Below are 19,171 nucleotides of genomic sequence, written 5' to 3'. Positions count from 1 at the left end.
TAATGAACCAATACACATGCACATGAAGTGCGAATATACCCACTAAAGGGGAAAACACAAGCACATAATGTGCTAACACATAAACCCACAAAGGGGCAAAAATGCCTATAAGGCATAAGTTAATATTATTGAAGAGAGGAAGGGTGTAACACCCATTACATGGAGCAAAAGTTCTTCCAAAGGAGTGAATGAATTACAAGGGGGGGACCCCTATTTATAACACAAGAGAGGAGCCACATAGGGGGCTCCCAAAGGAGTCGTTGGGAGCCCCCAACGGTCACATTTGTGACCGTTGGGGGCTCCCCAACGACTCTTTGGGGAGCCTCCTTAGGTGGCGCAAACCACAAAAATAAAAAAAGAAAAAAAGAAAAATAAAAATAAAATTACAAACACATTCCAAATGGAATATGCGTAAAAAGGAGAAATGACTAAACTACCCCTATGCCTAATAATAGAGAAATATATATTATATATATATAATTAGGAAGATACATATGCATATATACCATATATGTATATGTATCATCCTTTATATATATAAAATATATATAAGATTACAAATATTGAATGATACATTTTAACACCCCCCTCAAACTTTGCGTGGGGGAACGAAAAGATTGAAGAATGCAAGAGGAAGACTCTCAAGGCTTCAAGAGCCTTCAGTCCGAATGCCATTGAAATTTGCAAATGTCTTCCTCCAAAGTCTTTAACGATGAGCACCTTTCATGATCTATCCAAGGTACTTCTTTTCCTTTCATCTTCAAGATCCTGTGGAACAAATCAAGAAGAGGTCCAAGTAAAAGATATCTTTGCACTTTAATCAAGTGAAATATTCAAATAAGATGAATTAACCAAAAAATCATATCATATAATTCATCCAAAAGTAATGGTGCAAAAAGATATTCTATGCATAATTCATCACAGGATTTGATGGAACAAGATAATTACTTATGTATGTAAAGTGATTTTAGAAAAACCAATTTTTCATAATCATTTACCATGTTGAAGAGGGAGCGAAAACAAATTACAAGAATGCATAATGCATTCATAAAGTCCAACATTGGACAAACATAACCTCATAACGAAGAATAACATAATGGTCCACAAGGGACACCACAAGAAGCCTACGAAGAGGCATAAGTTGCACATAATTTATTGAATGAGGGCCAAAAGGCCATAATGAACATATGCATATAATATCATGAAATGAATCAACACCTAAAAGAGTCATTAATGATCATGCTGCAATCATACTTTAGTCAAGTAATATTATATGAGTCGATAAGATAGAAAGACAAGTGTTATTGATTTTAGCAAGTCCTTTGAAAGCGATTTCAAGAGGGAAATGCTCAAAAGAGTGTATAAAACACAAGAGTTCAAAAGGTTTTAAGTCCACTTAAAAGGCAAAATAATGAGAGTTATTTGAGTAGAGAACCTTACACAAATGATTGCAATTACAAAAACTCATTTTGCATATCAAATATAAAAGGTGACCAAAAAATCAATTTGATTTTAAAATATGCATATTAATGATATGATTCACATGTATCTTTAAAAGACAAAATATGAATGAAATTTCACAAATTTCAACAATAATTCATCCATTACAAGCAACTACCTCATTAGTCCTCCAAAACCCACAAATCAAGTGTATAAGCTACTAGATCAAGAACATAAATATAATGCCATTAAAGGCCAATGACACACACAACGGTGTGTAAAAGAACCTCTTGTCTACATGTAATAATACTTGAAATGAGTGCATCAACGATAAGAACAAGAGAATACACGCCAACATAGACCAAAAACATCTCTTGTCTACGTAAAAATACACTCAAGACCAAGTATGTTCAGCTACTAGAACAAGAGTATCAAGCCAACCATGGGCTAAAACACAATACATCTCTTGTCTACATAAAATGACACTTGAAATGAGTGAAAGAAGCCAACCATGGGCATACATCTCAACGACTAGAACAATGACACAAATGCCAACATGGACTAAAATCACACACCATGGTGTGAATCAACGTGCCTTGTCTACATATAATAACACTCAAGACAAGTGTGTTCAACTACTAGACTAAGAGAACAAAGCCAACAAAGGGCTACCAACACACAATGGTGTAATAATATGTCTTGTCTACATATGATGACACTTAGATAAGAGGTATAAGAGGAGAAGACTTTTGAGGCAATAAAACTTGTAATGACAAACATATAAATAAAACCTTGGACAATATTTTGAAAATAAATATGTGCACATACGCACAACAAGAACACTTGGAACACTTGTGCACAAAAGCATGTAAAAGTATCTTTAACAAGATACTATAATCGGTGAAACGATATAAATGTAAGAACATACACACACCAAGAACACTTGGAACACTTGTGCACAAAAGCACAAAACACGAAATCACAAATGTGCAAATGCACTCATAAGATTCATAAGCAATAAAAGGTTCCAACACCCTTAAAAATATACCTTAAAACATTTAAGGTTTCAAGACACCATATATTCATCACATTTATATATAAATAAGAGCATCCATAAGATCAATGGCCAAAAGAAAATGAGTGACACACTCATAATTAGAGATCATATAACAAATCATTCTAGAGTCCCAAGGTGCCCATAACTCACCTCAACAACCATCTTTAATATGGTAATTGGACAATCTAAAATGACATAACACAAGGTGCCCTTAACTCACCTCAACAATCATCTCTAATATAACAATAAGGCCATACAAAAAGGATTGATGCATCATATAACTTGTGATGGATAAAAATAAATGTCATAAAAAGGCAATGAACACTTAGAGAAATCATTTTCCAAATATGTGATTTTATAAAGAGGGCCGATTCAAAGGTCCAACATAATTAATCACAACAATATGCCTTATAATAATTTTGCATAAATACGAAATTATGTTCAATCATGATCATTATCAAAAGACTTAATAAACACAACATGAAATATTTAAGCAATGTCATGTGTGAGGACGGATTTGTAATAATCCAAGAATCAAATCAAGCTTTTATAAATTGCAATTATATGCATACCAAGATGTAGAATGACAATAATCTTAAATGAGCAAATTTAGGACAACATGTAACAAGATATTGCGGAAGCACTTATAATTATAAAAGAAACAATCTCACAAGTCCACTAAGGGACAAAAACAAGCCCTAAGGAAGGCAATATATATCATCTCTTTATTGAAAAGAGAGTACCATGTGAAAATGTCTATGAATAGACAATACGCATACAAGCATGAATACTTTATAAAAGAAGTGTATGAAGACACTCTCACAACACTTGAACAAAATACGCAAAAAGCATAATAATAACAAACATGCAATAGTGCATGTATTTTATAAAAGGAGCAAATGCTTGAGACTCTCAAGCTTTCACAAAGATGGTAATATTTAAAAAATCTCATAAAAAACCAATGTTAAAAAGAAGCTTATAACAATCATGAAATCTTCTCAAAGAGTATATACTCATAAGAAGATTCACAAGGATCAAAAGGCCTCTCAAAGAGAGATCCAACAAACAAAATTCTCAAATGAGGGTACATACGAAAGGAAGAGGGAAAACTATTAAAGTGGAGAAAATCCCAAAGAGAATACTAGGATTGCGTTATGGCATAAATCTATAAACAAAAATTCATAATATTATATGACTTAATAGATTATAACGAATGACATGAATATGTTTTAAATAAACACAACATGAAATATTTAAAACATATGTAATAAGTATGCAACATTAATGAAGACCATAAATCTTATAATATTCTTGAAATTGAATTGAAGAATGAAAAGAGAATAACCATATTTTATGAGATCATTTTTAAGACTTAATTCAACCGATATTATAAAAATGCCTTCTTAATCAAACATTGCTCGTATGAAAAAGAACTCATTAGGTAGGAAAATAAAACATCATTTTTCAAAGACACATGTTATTATGAAAAAACCTCATATAGGACATTTTAAAGGGTAAACACATACCTTTAATATGAAATAATTATGATAAGAGTATGTGAGCAATGCTACATCTCTCACAAACATTTTACTTCTAACATAACTTTCTTTAAAAAACTTATTTTTCAAGAAAAGACATACGAAAGACAATGATATAAAAAGTTCAATGGAATTGTTAAGAATCCAAACTCATAATGACATGGAGAACACATGCAAAAAAAAAACATATCTAATTCTTTATAATGCTCAATATTTAAAGAAATATAATACATACCAAATATTTTAAGAAGCAAAAGAGAGAAACACATGCAAAAACATATCTAATTCTTCATAATGCATAATACTTAAAGAAATATAATGCATACCAAATAATTTTAAGAAGCAAAAGAGAGAAACGAGAACTTCACCATTCTTCTTTAAAATTTCTTGAATAGCATGCTTCCCAATGCAACAAAGAGCAACTCGATCCCAACCTTGCTCTGATACCATGTAAGGAAACAACTTTGAATATATTAGGATCAATAATGAACCAATACACATGCACATGAAGTGCGAATATACCCACTAAAAGAGAAAACACAAGCATATAATGTGCTAACACATAAACCCACAAAGGGGCAAAAATGCCTATAAGGCATAAGTTAATATTATTGAAGAGAGGAAGGGTGTAACACCCATTACATGGAGCAAAAGCTCCTCCAAAGGAGTGAATGAATTACAAAGGGGAGACCCCTATTTATAACACAAGAGAGGAGCCACATAGGGGGCTCCCAAAGGAGTCGTTGGGAGCTCCCAACGGTCACATTTGTGACCGTTGGGGGCTCCCCAACGACTCTTTGGGGAGCCTCCCTAGGTGGCGCAAACCACAAAAATAAAAAAATAAAAAAATAAAAAAATAAAAATAAAATTATAAACACATTCCAAATGGAATATGCATAAAAAGGGAAAATGACTAAACTACCCCTATGCCTAATAATAGAGAAATATATATTTTATACAACAACAACAACAACTACGCCTTCATCCCAAAACAATTGGGGTCAGCGATATGAACCAAAAAAGAAATTCATTTTGGGTCTTCCACATGAATCCTTTTCCTCCAATCATTTCTATCCAACGCCATGTCCTCGGTGAGGTTCAAGTCTTCCTAGGCCTACCCCGACCTCTTTTATATATATATATAATTAGGAAGATACATATGCATATATACCATATATGTATATGTATCATCCTTTATATATATAAAATATATATAAGATTACAAAGATTGAATGATACATTTTAACAGGTGTGACTCTTTCCATTTTGCTTTCTTTGCTTTTATTTACTTATGTCTCAGACTTTATACATTTGAATAAATAAAGTTTGGTTTGATTTGGTTTTGTATGAAAGATGACTATAAGAGCCCTTGTGGTGGTGGTTGTGTTTAACTGTAAAGGCCCTGGGTCTCTGAGATTGTTTCCGTACTTGTTTTTAAAAAAAAATTGTCATTTTTTCATGGGTATGAGTTGGGGTCGTTACAGTTGCTGTAGCCATCACCCTATATTCTACTTTCGTGAAAGATAAAAACACTTTCTACTGCTTTTTGCATCTCTAGAAAATGAGGAAATCACCTACAAACACACAAAAACCTATAGTTGAGTGTCAGTTATTGGGATCTCCTCTCCATTCAGAATCAGTATAAGTAGTAAGATTTAAAGATGAGGAAGAAGATAAAAATAACCCTTTAGATATAGTCTTTCTTGATGTATCGAACTATTCTTAACACAACACTCATGTGCACTAACAAAGGCGCATGCTGAAACTAACTTGTTGCATGGGCAATATCTGGTCTAGTAATAGACAAGTACATTAGTGATCTAATAAGTTGCCTATAAAGAGTTGAATCATCTAATAAAATTTTGTCTTCAACTCTCATTTTGGCATTAATCACTTCAAGAGTCGGCATATTTTGTGTCTATGATTCCTGAACGCGCAACAATATCAGTTGCAAACTTTATTTGAGATAAAATGTATCCTCTTGGCAAATATGCTACTTAAATACCTAAAAAGTATCTAAAAAAAATAAGGTTAGTCATATCAAAAGATTTCTTAAACATAATTTTAATTCTTTTAATTTTCATTGATGATCATATCATCAACATACAAGAGAAAAATGACAAGCGAAATACCTTTAGATCTTATAAAACAAGCAATGTCAGTATAATATGATTTAAATCCAAAATTTAACATAGTTCCACTGAACCGATAATACCATGCTTCAGAGGTTTGTTTAAGCCCATATAAAGCTTTCTGAAGACGAAGAACCATATCATTTTAAAAAATCAGACTAGGAGGAGGATCCATGTAAACTTGTTCATTTAAATTTTCATTTAAGAAAGTATTCTTAACATGTAACTGATATATAAGCCAATTTCTAATGGATGCCACTGCAACTAGAGTCGTAACTCTGGTCATATGAGCTACTGGAGCAAAGATTTTCTCATAATCTATACCATATTCTTGGAAATACCCTTTTACAACTAACCTTGCTTTGTATCTTTCTAGGGATCTGTCACTCTTTGTTTTGACCTTAAATACCCATTTACATCCTATAGTCTTCTTTCCCTTAGGAAGATGTTGAACTTCTCAAGTATGGGCCTTATATAATGCATCTAATTCTATTTTCATAGCTTCTACCCATTTTTTTATGTCTTTGGCTTCTTTATAGTTGGATGACTCATAATATGAGTGAATCGCTAGAAGACATGCCTTCTAGTTTGGGAAAAAAGATTCATATGAGACAAACCTACTTGAAGCTCTAGGTATTTGTTCAGATCTTTTAACACTAGGTTCCTCTATATTTAGTGGTTAGCTATATTTTTCAAAAGCACATGGATGCTCCCCATTATCATGTCTAGAGTATTGTATAAGGTTATGAGTCGGTTCTCTTTCTTCACTTGGTTCATTATTTGGCTCAATATTATCACTAATTTCAGTATCATCATTTTCATTGTTGGACTTAGGCAATAAGTAGAACAAGAAGGCATACTCAGATTCTTCCTTAAGTTTTTCAAGATCAAATCCTTTTTTTTTCAAGAAATGTTACATTTCTAGATACATAAAGTTTATCATTTTTTGGATTGTAACATCGATAGCTTTTTTGGTTCTTGGCATATCCAAGAAAAACATATTTAATAGCTTTAGGAGAGTGTTGGTTGTATTTTTCAAGAAGCAAAAAACATTTGCATCCAAAAACCCTTAATCTTTTCAAATCGAGAGTAATCTTAAAGAGTTTTTCAATTGGAGATTTGTTTTTTTTTTTAATTTGAGAATGCATTCTATTTATCAAATAAACCATGGTGAGAGCGGGTTTGACTCAAAACTTCTTTGGAACTTCCTTTGAAATAAGTAAAGTCCTAGCAGTTTCAATTATATGATGATGTTTTTTTTTGAAAATTTCATTTTATTGAGGGGTCCTAGGACAAGATTTTTGATGCAAAATACCATGGGTTTTTAGATAGGATTGAAATTCATTTGAAAGAAACTCTCCCCTTGCCGGAGATAAAGATTTTAATATTTATTTTAAATTGATTTTTAACAAGATTATGAAAAATTTTAAAACACGAAAAAATTCAGATTTGAACCTAAGGAAGTAGATCCAAGTATGTCTACTAAAATCATCTATAAATGTAACATAATATGAATAACCACCTTTTGACATGATAGGAGCGAGACCCATACATCCGAATGCACCAATTCAAAAATTTCATTAGTCAAAGAAATTCTAGATTCAAAAGGCAACATTTGCATTTTTTCATGTATACAATCTTCACATATAAGTTATTTTTTCTTACAAATTTTTTTCAAAAACGGAAAGATGTATAGTTTGGATATACTTGGATGTTCTAATCATTTATGCCAAAGATCCAAATCAATTTCTTGGATATGATTACAAAAAGAGTCTTTGGGTAGACATAAAGAGTTCATATAGTAAAGGTCTCCTCTTCTATGACCTTGCCTAATCAGCTTTCCTGATTGGAGATTTGCACCCAATAAACCTTAGATGAGAAGAATATTTTACCCCATAATCGAAAATTTGATAAACCAAAAAAAGATTTAAATCAAGATTTAGAATAACCTTAACATTTGAAACAAAAAAACTTTTTGAATCATTTATAGTTTTGTTAAGATTTCTTATACTTCTAACTTTTAAATAAGTACCATCAGCGGTTGACACATATGAAAAATATAAATTAGTGCAATAAGATAGTAAGGACTCATTATGTGTCATAGCAAAAGAGGCCCCCAAATTCAAAATCCATAAGGACTTATTTGGAGGATAAGAGGAAGAATCAGTGACATCAGATGTAGGAGTATCTTTTAGTATTTATGAAACGGCCTCCGCAATTTAGACAATTATCAAATCATTGAAGTTGCCCCCTTTTCTTGATTTTTGAGGTTCTTCACTTACCGCGGCCACCTTTTTAAGTTTGGGACAATCCGGCCTTATGTGTCTTGGTTCTTTACAATAATGACAAGTAATTTTACCTCCTTTGTATCCTCCTCCATTATGTCCTCCTTCATTGTATTTTTTCTCAATGTGAAGGTTTATAGGGTTTTACATAGCTTCCGGGTCTTGATACGGCAAAAACCTCATCACTAAACTTATGCATTCCAAGTCTAGTTTCTTCTTGACATATTTGAGCAATGATCTCACTTATAGAAGGAGCAAAAGTTCTATGAAGTAAAGAGGACCGAACTTACTCAAATTCTGATCGAAGACCGTATAGAAACGAGAAATGATTTTCTCTTTCAACTTGTTGTTTCCTCATTTCAATGGCCGAACCTTCCCACTTAGGTTCTAACATAGCCAATTCATCCCAAATAGGGGATATGATACCATAAAAATCTCTTATACTTTTATCTCCTTGCTTGGTACTACGTACCTTATCTTGGAGATAATATAGTCTAACCATATCATTTTAAATGAATGTGATCTTTAAGAAAATCCATGCATCACATGATTTTTTGAACTTGATGATGTTGGTAGTAATCTTGAACTTCATGATATTCATGAACCGTGAGAATATTTGAGCATTGTTTGCCTCTCAATCTTCCATTTTGTCTTGATATTCTTGTAAAACTCTTTTTCTTCGGAAAGAGCTTTGATTTGATCTCCTCTTTTTGTTAGCTTTAGTTGTTCATTAGTTATTCCACTAACAAAACCCCAAAGCTTTTTATCCTTGATATGGTTTTTCATGACGGTAACCCACATCAAGTAGTTTCTTTGGAGATGACGGAGGCAGATTCTCTTTCACCCATGCTAACAATCATAGTGAAGGGATTGACTTGAATTTGAAGAGCTAGACTTGAAGATGTCCACCACCACAAAGAAAGAACACCCAAGATGATTTTCAACACAACAAGAACCCAAGACTCTGATACCATTAAATGATACAAGATGTGCACAATTACAATGCCAACAAAGGGCTACACAAGTGTACAAACACAATTGGTCTCTAATGGACCGATTACAATCTCATAAAAGAGACATACAAAAGCACAAACTTCACAAGAACAGAGTGTAAAACTAAATGATTTTATAATCACAACAAATATGCTTGGAAAAGAATACATACAATGCATTAAGGATCTCTAGTTATAGAGCTTTACATAGAGGAAATAAAGGAGGAAAAGGGATGCAAAGGAAGGCTATCCAGCTAGCTGTTGGACTGCCTCCAACGGTTTGGACTCTCCCAACAGTCAAGTTGATTTTAGTCTGAAAAATAAAAGATAAAAGGACTATACAGTCCCTGTTAGACTGTATTTATTACATAACATAAAATAACCAAAATACCCCTGATATTACGTGTATATATATCAGTGTTGTGAAAAGCGTTGAGGCGTAGCGAGGCGCTCCACCAAAATCTGAGGCGAGGCGTAAGCCTTGAGGCGCAAAGCGTAAGCCTAAAAAAGAAAATTTTAACTTAAAAAAAACTATAAAAATGATCTAAAATTATAAATAAATAAGAAATGCTTTATTGATGAAGCGCCAACCAACACGAGTTTCAGGTAGAGTTTCCATCAGATTGGGAGCCTCCCGACATTTTGCAGTTAGAGTTTCAGGTAGCGTAGTTTGTTCGGGTGCATTCGGGTTGCTTATGCCCTTCATGATGCTGCCGGTTTTATCAGGGTGGCTGGTGTAATGCAGAGCCCATTTGATATCATTCTGCCTGAGACTGATGTGTTGTCTGATATGCTAAATGATGAGGATCAGGCTGGTTCATTTGTCGGTGTTGTCCAACAATTCTATTTGGCTTGCCTATATGGAGGAAGCAATGAATGGACACGGGTGCTCTTAGGAGTGAGATCGTTCAAAAACTCTTAATGCTGCACTGTTGTTTAAGGAAGAAGCGGCCTGATTTGATGTTGTGTAAATTGTTGGATACTATTTCTGTAGATGGAGATAAAAAAAAAGAAAACCAAAAAGATTTGAACGCTAAAACTTATTACTTGCAAGCCAAACACTTTAATCATCTCTATGATACAAATTATAACTTGGAATATGGTTATCTCAGTGATGTCTTGGCCAGATATTTGAAACATGGCTCAGATGGCTTGCATAAAAATAGGAAAGACAATTCAAAGAAGGAAAAGATTTAAGTGGGGATCCACAGAAATCCATAAAAGCTTTTAGATTGTGGATATACAATTGAACAAAGGGAAAATCTAACCAAACTGCGATTAAACAGGACGCGAGCTCTTATTTCACAGCATATACGAAACATAAATCCTGAATCTCATTAACCATCAATGCTGTGTTTGGGATCCTTGAACTAGAGATGTGTTGCGGTTTCCCCAACATCCTCTGCACACCATTCAACAATTCTATTCCCAACACCACATTTGAAAAACATATTTTAGCAACGACAATTTGGCAGAACCATCTCTCTCTCTCTCTCTCTACAGTTTCAACAAACCATTTAATTATAAGTTCATGTTAGACTACATAGCTTTCACTAAACTTACTGGAGGATTTTGCAATCCTTTTTTAAGAGTTTAAACATTTCTTTATTTGTGTTAATACAGTGATAAAAAGGTGGCACTTTCAAATAAGAGATGTATCGTAAATATCGTTTTTTTCGACATATACAACAAACAACAACTACGCCTTCATCCCAAAACAATTGGGGTCGGCGATATGAACCAACAAAGAAAATCATTCTGGGTCTTCCACATGAATCCTTCTCCTCCATTCATTTCTATCCAATGCCATGTCCTTGGTGAGGTTCAAAGCATTCATATCCTTGCCTATCACCTCCATCCATGTCTTCCTAGGCCTACCCCGACCTCTTTTAACTAATATATTTTCCCATTTCTCCATCCTTCTAACTGGAGCATCATTAGGCCTTTGTCGAATATGTCCAAACCACCGTAAATGATTCTCTCTCATCTTATTTTCAATAGGTGCAATGCCTACCTTCTTACGTATCTCCTCGTTCCGAATCTTATCTTTTATTGTATTTCTACACATCCATCTCAGCATACACATTTCAGCTACACTCATTTTTTGAATATGATGTCTCTTGGCAGCCCAACATTCCGTACCATATAGTAAAGCGGGCCTAATAGTCGTCCTATAAAACTTTCCCTTCAACCGCAATGGCATTCTACGATCGCACAACACTCCAGTTGCACTCTTCCATTTCATCCACCCAACCTTTATCCTATGATTTAGATCTCCATCAATTTCTCCATACTTTTGAATGATAGATCCCAAATATTTGAAAGAATCATCCACCGGTATTTCTTGCTCACCAAGCTTCACTACACTCTCATCTCTATTTCGTTGCTTACTAAATCGACATTCCATGTATTCTGTCTTACTCTTACTCAACTTAAAACCTCTTGCTTCCAATGTCTGTCTCCATAATTCTAACTTAGCATTAACCCCAGCTCTAGACTCATCAATCAAAACAATATCATCAGCAAACAACATACACCACAGCACATTTTCTTGAATTGATCTCGTAAGCTCATCCATCACTATAGCAAATAGGAAAGGGCTTAAAGCAGATCCTTGATGTAACCCAACCGTTATAGGAAAATTGGTTGTCACCCCTCCACAAGTGCGGACATTGGTTACTACTCCTTCATACATATCTTTAATTATACTAATGTACTTTAGAGAAACACCTTTCTTCATCATTGTCCACCAGAGAACGTCCCTAGGTACTCTATCGTAAGCCTTCTCCAAATCAATAAAAAACATATGCAAATCTTTGTTCCTCTCTCTATTTCTCTCAATAAGTTGTCTAAGAAGATGTATAGCTTCCACAGTAGATCTTCCAGGCATAAAACCAAATTGATTCTCCGATATCATGACAACCTTCCTCAACCTAGACTCAATCACCCTCTCCCAAAGTTTCATAGTATGACTCATGAGTTTTATACCACGATAGTTTGTGCAATCTTGTATATCGCCCTTATTCTTATATAGAGGCACCAAAGTACTCTTCCTCCACTCATTAGGCATCTTATTTGTCCGCCAAATCTTGTTAAAAAGATTTGTCAACCATTCTAAACCTTAATCTCCCAAGCATTTCCAAGCCTCGATAGGTATACCATCTGGGCCAACTGCCCTTCTTGATTTCATTTTCTTCAAAGCCTCTGCAATTTCTTTCTTTTGAATCTTGCGCATGAAGTCACGATTCATCTCATGAAAAGGAATGGAAAAGTCTCCAAGATCCTGAGCATGACTTTCATTAAATAGGTTATCAAAATAATCTTTCCATCTCTCCTTAATCTCCTCATCTTTGACTAAAACCCTTTGCGTTTCATCTTTGATACATCTAGCCATACCCAGATCCTTCGATTTCCTATCTCTCATTTTTGCAATCCTATAAATATCCTTCTCACCCTCTTTAGTATCCAACTTGTCATAAACCTCCTTATAAATTTTTTGCAATCCTATAAATATCCTATCTCTCGTTTTTTTCGACATATATTCTTTCAAAATATCGTGATAAAAGCGTATCTCAGATAGGTGAAAACCAATAATAAGGTAAGCAGCAAAACAAAGAATTTATAGGAACAACTCGCAACACTTTGCCTGCGGTTTCTCTCACAAGAGTTGGAACTACACAATAAAAAATACATATTGGAGCGCCACTACTTCTTCTCTGATCTTCCCCACAGCGACTGCCAGAAAACGGGCCAGTTCCTCTGAGCTTCGTTCCATCCCAAAAGGGACCCTTCCCTCAAAGGGTCCCAACTAGAGGACACAATCCCATAACTCACCCCGAACAGAGCAGAACCAAAGAAGAAAAAGGAGACGGTGAAGGGCAACCACGTGGGCACATCCAACTTCTGCACAACCTTCAGATAATAGAAGAAAGGGAAGAAGGGGAGTCCCAGTACCAGAGGGATTCCAACAGAGAAACCCATTCTTCTCATCATTCGATTGGTTACGATCCCTTCTCAGCAGAGGCGATGATCGGCGAGTGGTGGCCGGCAGCGAGCAGTGGTGGTGGATGAGAGGGGACGGAGTGGAGAGAGAAGGGGCGAGGGCTTTCCCTCGCCCCGAAGCGCCTGTGTCTTTTTTAAAGACACAGGTTCTCGATCTTTCGAGAATACGGGCCCGGATCCGGGTCGAACTCGGGTCCGGGCCATCCGATGTTTAATGCGCGCCTCACTTTGGGGCGCACCTCGCCTCAAGGCGTACGCCTCAAGGCGTACGCCTCAAGGCGCATGAGGCGTACGCCTTGAGGCTGCTGCGCTTTTTAAGTGCACCTCAAGGAGAAAAGGGCCTCGCCTCGAGGCGAGGCGCGCTTTTTGTGCCTTGAGGCACGCTTTTAACAACACTGATATATATATACATTGTATTTTAACAATACTATGTATATTTTATAATATGTTAACAATATATTGTATATAATATGCATTATATGATATTTTTTATAATATGTTTAATATATAATTTTATTAATATATGTATAATCATATTTTTATATACAATATACATAATATTTGTATTATATTTCATATAATATATGTAATTATATACAAAATATATTATATATGTATATATATGCATGACTCGGTTGACTCACAGGCAAACTTGGTCAAGTCATGCTAAAACCCGGTTGACTCAACCGAATTTTGTACAAAATGAGTTTGTACTGGTTTTTGACCCGGTAACTAGGCAATCCGGGCCGAGTCAACGAGTTGACCCGGTGAGTTTTCAAACTATGGTCTACACACTCTCTTCATAGATTTTTTTTTTTTAAATAAAACAACTCGGCTCGAGAGCCAAGCCAAACTCATGCTCAACCTGAGTCGAGTTTGTACACAAGTGTTTAAGCTTTGGCTAGATTTCGAGCCAAGCTTGAACATGGGGCTTTTTGAGCCTAAGCCTGGTTTGTGTGCACCCCTACTTATGAAAGCTAAATTGTTCTTTGTCAACAACTTAAATAAATCGTCAATGTAAAAAGGACAAAAATGATCCTTAATGTGTAACTCAACAGATATGTAGTGGTATGCTCTCTTTCAATCTTCAAAAGCAAAAATTAGCTTTTGGTTATATTGGGATCACCTATGTACTCTTTTTATGTGAAGTTTGTGTACAATGTGAGAATTTCATCCATTTCTCAGTCATGGTTATCCAAATAAGGCTGTAACTTTTACACTTGTCGTGGTTGAATCTCACGACTTCTTGGTTATCGTCATCTACCCAGTAAACTATGTCACATAGGTGCGGATGCGGGTGCGGATGGGCACTTTAAAAAAGCTTGGGTGCGAGGGTGCGGGGAGTATGTATATATAATTTTTAACAGTTTTAAGTTAACACTACATGTATTTGTGTGCATTTATATATATATATATATATATATATATATATATAATATAGATAAAAATGAACTTGATTAGGGTTAACTGAATCTACTTTTGGATAGAAATGGACCTCAGTGTGGTTGACTTCACCTAACACAAAGGAAGCTGTGTCCAAGTGTCGCACCTGCCTCGGTGCAGGTGTGACGTGGGTATGGTGCCCTGTTAGAAGAGTCTGTGTGATATAGCCAGTAAATATAGCAGATGCCTCTGAGGTATAGATCTTGCTTTCAGCAGCTCGGTCTGTTTTATACAAACTATAAAACAAATGGTGTATATGATAATGTAACTGTGGTTTTGAAATCCTGTGCCAACCAAGGATGGATGTAATCCACCAACTGTGTCAGGTAGGGATAATTGTCTATTTCTTATTGTGAAACAAAAGAATGGCCGCACTACAACTGGCAGGTTGGGTTCCTCCATCGTTGCTTGGGACTTCTTGGTGAGGGATGGCAGGATTTTTCGGTTGCTCAAACAAACGCGGGGATTGACCTGTTCTGTAGGAATTTGAAGAAAGGGTATTATCAATGTCATGGAATCACTAAATGTGTGTTATTTACAAATATTTCTTACTATCTTGACCTGATTGAATATTTGTTTGGACTAGGTAGTTTGGCTCACCTAAGTGATGGAGTAGCTAATTAAAATGGACCATAAAACTTTCCTATTTGGGGCCAAGTTCTTTTTCAATTAACTTGTTCACTGATTCTGCCTTGAGGTATCTCCGGCGCTCTGATTACTGGTTCAGTGGTTCTTGTGTCTTACTATGTATCTTTTGCTTTGAAAACTATGTGATGATGGGATGCACCCTAATAAAAGAAAAATAAGAAACAGAGAAGCAAAGCCTATTTATTTTCCAAATGCTCTTATCTGATATCGAATGCAAGTTGATGCCATTTGTTAGGTTTTGATTTGCTATTGTTATCTCCACAGCTTTATTCTCCAGGTGTTTTAGCCATAGGAAGCAGTTTGAAAGGAGAAAATTCATATTCTCATCATTTGGATTCTGATGTAAGTGTTGGTTCACTAATGCTGCTTGGCATGGGAAGCATGCCTTTGTCCTTATTTATCTTAATTTTAGTTTCATTGTCATGTATTCAAGAATTTTCCTAGTCAACATCTCAGTGTCACACAGGTTGGTGTTTCAGTTGTGGATCGGTTCACTTTCTATACACTGGCCTTCTTCGAGAAACTAAATATGTACAATCGTGCTTCATTAAGTAGGTAGGACTGCTGTTTTGGTATTCTGATATATATATTTGTCCTGCAATAGATGAGCCATAGACAAGAACATTCCTTTTTTGATGCTTTACTATGCCTTAGCATACTTGCTGATATGGATGTCAGCGATTACTTGTGTTTTTCTTGTCACATACAGCTTCCAATGCATGATTTACCAATTTTCTTTTCTCTATTAGCACTAGATGCTTTTGTTTTTATGTGATTTGTAAGAAGAATTTAGGCTGTATGCAGTTCCATTACATTATTATATTTCTGATGCAAATGACTGCCCTTTTATGAAGCTTCCATCAACTGTAAATACCAATTTGCTTGCAATATTGCCACTAGTTCATTAGATTATGCTCTCTTAAAACTTTTAAATCAATGATGGAACTGACAGAAGGGCCAAGTTACTATAGCATTTCGTTTATCTTCGGATATGCGCAGGCAAAACGTAGAACCAACTGAGACTAGTTCGGGCGTCTGTTATTCTATGTTTTTTCAATAACCCGAATAGCTAGTTGAGTTCGCTCCAAAGGGACAGCTTTAGCCGAGAGAGGATTCCCCAAAGGAGGTTGTGCCACGGACGCATCCAACTTCTGCAGAAGTGTTGAGCTAACTAATGTAGCCCCTTTCCCCTAACTCCAATGACTGGGGAGGCCGGATCGTTGCCCGTAGGGTGGTTGTTAACAACCTGTCCATTGGAGTTTGTACCGCTCTGTCCTCTCCCTTGACAGACACAAAGAAGCGAATAGGTACGTTAGGGGTTGCTTAACTAACAACCCATTCTATGTTGTGATATTTAAACCACTCGAGCATCTTGCCTGTGAAGGCGAATGTGAGGCCATTTATGTGATTACAACATTTTGCATTTAGCGTTGTTTGAGGTCGCACGACCATCTCATCCGATCATCGCAGTACTAGACGTGTCGTGCACGACTACAAGTACTCTAGGATGAAGGGGGTATAGCTCATCAATAGAAGCCCCAATAGGAGTGTTTCACAAAGATGTAAAGTTTATCAACTTTACTCTATCTTTTGAAACAGCAGTACCTTGTGTCAAGATTATGCATGTGATTATCTCGAATCACATCCGCTATCGGGGTATCTACATGTCTCGCATGACTCGATACCGGCCTCGATAGACGGGATACGGGTTTCTCAATAGAACACCCGCTAAGAAGTTCGCTCGAACCCCCAATTCGGGATCACCCGAGATATGCCAAAAGGGCGAGCAGAACCAACCAGTCACATCCTTCCAAATGCTTCGATTTGGAGCAGTCTTTGATGCTTTTGCGCAGCTCCCTGAAATCTCAAGTCGACTTTGCAGGACTGCACACACGAAGAGCCAGGATCCTTGCGAGATATCCCTCTCCTTAGACGAGGATGTGCCGCTCGCTCTCGACTGAACTCTTGTCGCAAGAGGGAGAGGGGTAAATGCCCCTTGCATCCTCCGCGAGGATGCCTTTAAGGCATACGCCAAGATCAAGAACCTGCACGTCATCTGCAATAGCAAGGCAATACCAACACATATGCAAAGGCAAGAGCCTAGGCGCAAAGCGCGACGGCAAAGTAAAGGCGGTAAGCAGAAGTGCAACGCAAACCCTTGGCACAACGCGCAACGGCAAAGTAAAGACCGTAAGCAGGAGTGCAACGCAGAACCTTTGCGTGATGCACAATGGCAAAGTAAAGGACAAGGATCGTGAAACCGCGTCCTTGAGTTAAATGCGTACTCATATAAATATATATGATATATATACATATATATTTATTTAATTGTCCTTTTTAGTTAATTGAACTCAATTCAATTATCCAAGTCTTCTGTGCAATCTTCCCCTACCTTTGAGAGTTGCAAGCTTACTGTCGTCCGCGGATGTACGCGATTGGCGGCTCGGGTCGCGGAGCGCGAGCAGGATCCGTCGTACGAGCTGAAAGTCGGCGGCGGCGGCAGCGTCAACGTCAGCATCGGAGGCTGTCGGCTGCCGTCGATGCTTGCAGTAGCCGAGACAAGGGTGGTGGCCGACGACAAGTCGCCGACGTCGGTGGCCACAGGGAGGAACGGAGACGAGAGGGCGAGAGGCGCTGAGGGGGAGAGAGACCGAGAGAGGAGAAGGGGAAGGAGGTTTCGAGAACCTCCTCCCTCAGTCGCTGCGTGCTTTTAAAAGCACGCAGCCGACTGATTTACCCGGGTCCGGATCCGGCCCGGATCCAAACATTTTTTTTTTGAGTTCTTAGATGTGATCTTGTAAGCCCTCAATGGCATTAATTTGTGCTTATGCACCTTTGTGATCGTGATCTTGTAAAGCTCTTAGTGACATTGTTTTTGTATTTTTCGTTGTTTCATTACATCGTATCAGAGCCAAGAATTTCTCGGCATTTTGCCTCTTTTGGGTCTTGAGATTCTTTTGTTCGAGTTTGTGCTTCGTGAATGATTCATGATCATTGTGTGGCTTAAATTCAAGGGAAAACTAGACCTGGTATTTTTCTCATATCTTTAAGTATTTCTTATGTTATCCTTTTCATGCATGGTACATAAGGGAACACTTATTTTCTTTAATATATATGTTTGCATTTGTTTTATTAAAACAAAAAAAAACTTTGAATGTTTTTTATTATTGTTGGACTTGTTCTTATAAGGTTTATTTGTTTAATTTTGTGAAATTAGATATATGTATGTTTTTTTAAATCATGTTTGAATTCTATTTTTTCAAAAAACTTGCTTTATTTGATATATATGTATACAATTTTGTATGCTTAAGCATTTGTTGGCTTTTATTTTATTATTGAACTTTGTTTTGTTCTTTCTTTAAAAATTGTCATATATTTTAAAATGATTTGAGAAATTTTAAAATAATGGTGTTGTATGTATTTCATAAGTATGTTCTTATGAAATTTTGCTTAAACTTGTGTTTAATCTTTCTCTTTACTCTTGGTATATTAAAAGTAGCGTATGAAGTGTTACAAATTATGATCTAGTTTATAAAAATAAACTAAAATTATATTGATTTTTTATCCTTATTCACTTATGATTGCCTTACATGAAGAATAAGATTGTTTATTCGTGCATAAGGTATTGAGCATA

General features: G+C 36.0%; 1 protein-coding gene across 2 annotated transcripts in view; it reads left to right on the top strand.

The window, feature by feature from the left end:
- The window catches only part of LOC149831574 (Peptidase C13 family), a 78,500-nt gene that overhangs the window by 27,442 nt on the left and 31,887 nt on the right, over positions 1-19,171 (top strand). For both annotated transcript variants that reach the window (XM_090012127.1, XM_090012126.1), the window contains exons 6-7: positions 15,802-15,879; positions 16,004-16,092. In XM_090012127.1, coding sequence (XP_089868253.1) covers positions 15,802-15,879; positions 16,004-16,092 — 167 coding nt within the window. The remainder of the gene's footprint in view (positions 1-15,801; positions 15,880-16,003; positions 16,093-19,171) is intronic.

This window comes from Nuphar pumila, chromosome 7 (assembly GCF_984573655.1).
Source record: "Nuphar pumila chromosome 7, dmNupPumi1.hap1.1, whole genome shotgun sequence".
Classification (NCBI taxonomy): Eukaryota; Viridiplantae; Streptophyta; class Magnoliopsida; order Nymphaeales; family Nymphaeaceae; genus Nuphar; species Nuphar pumila.
The sequence above is the reverse complement of the archived record's forward strand: the minus strand, read 5'-3'. Positions and strand labels throughout refer to the sequence as shown.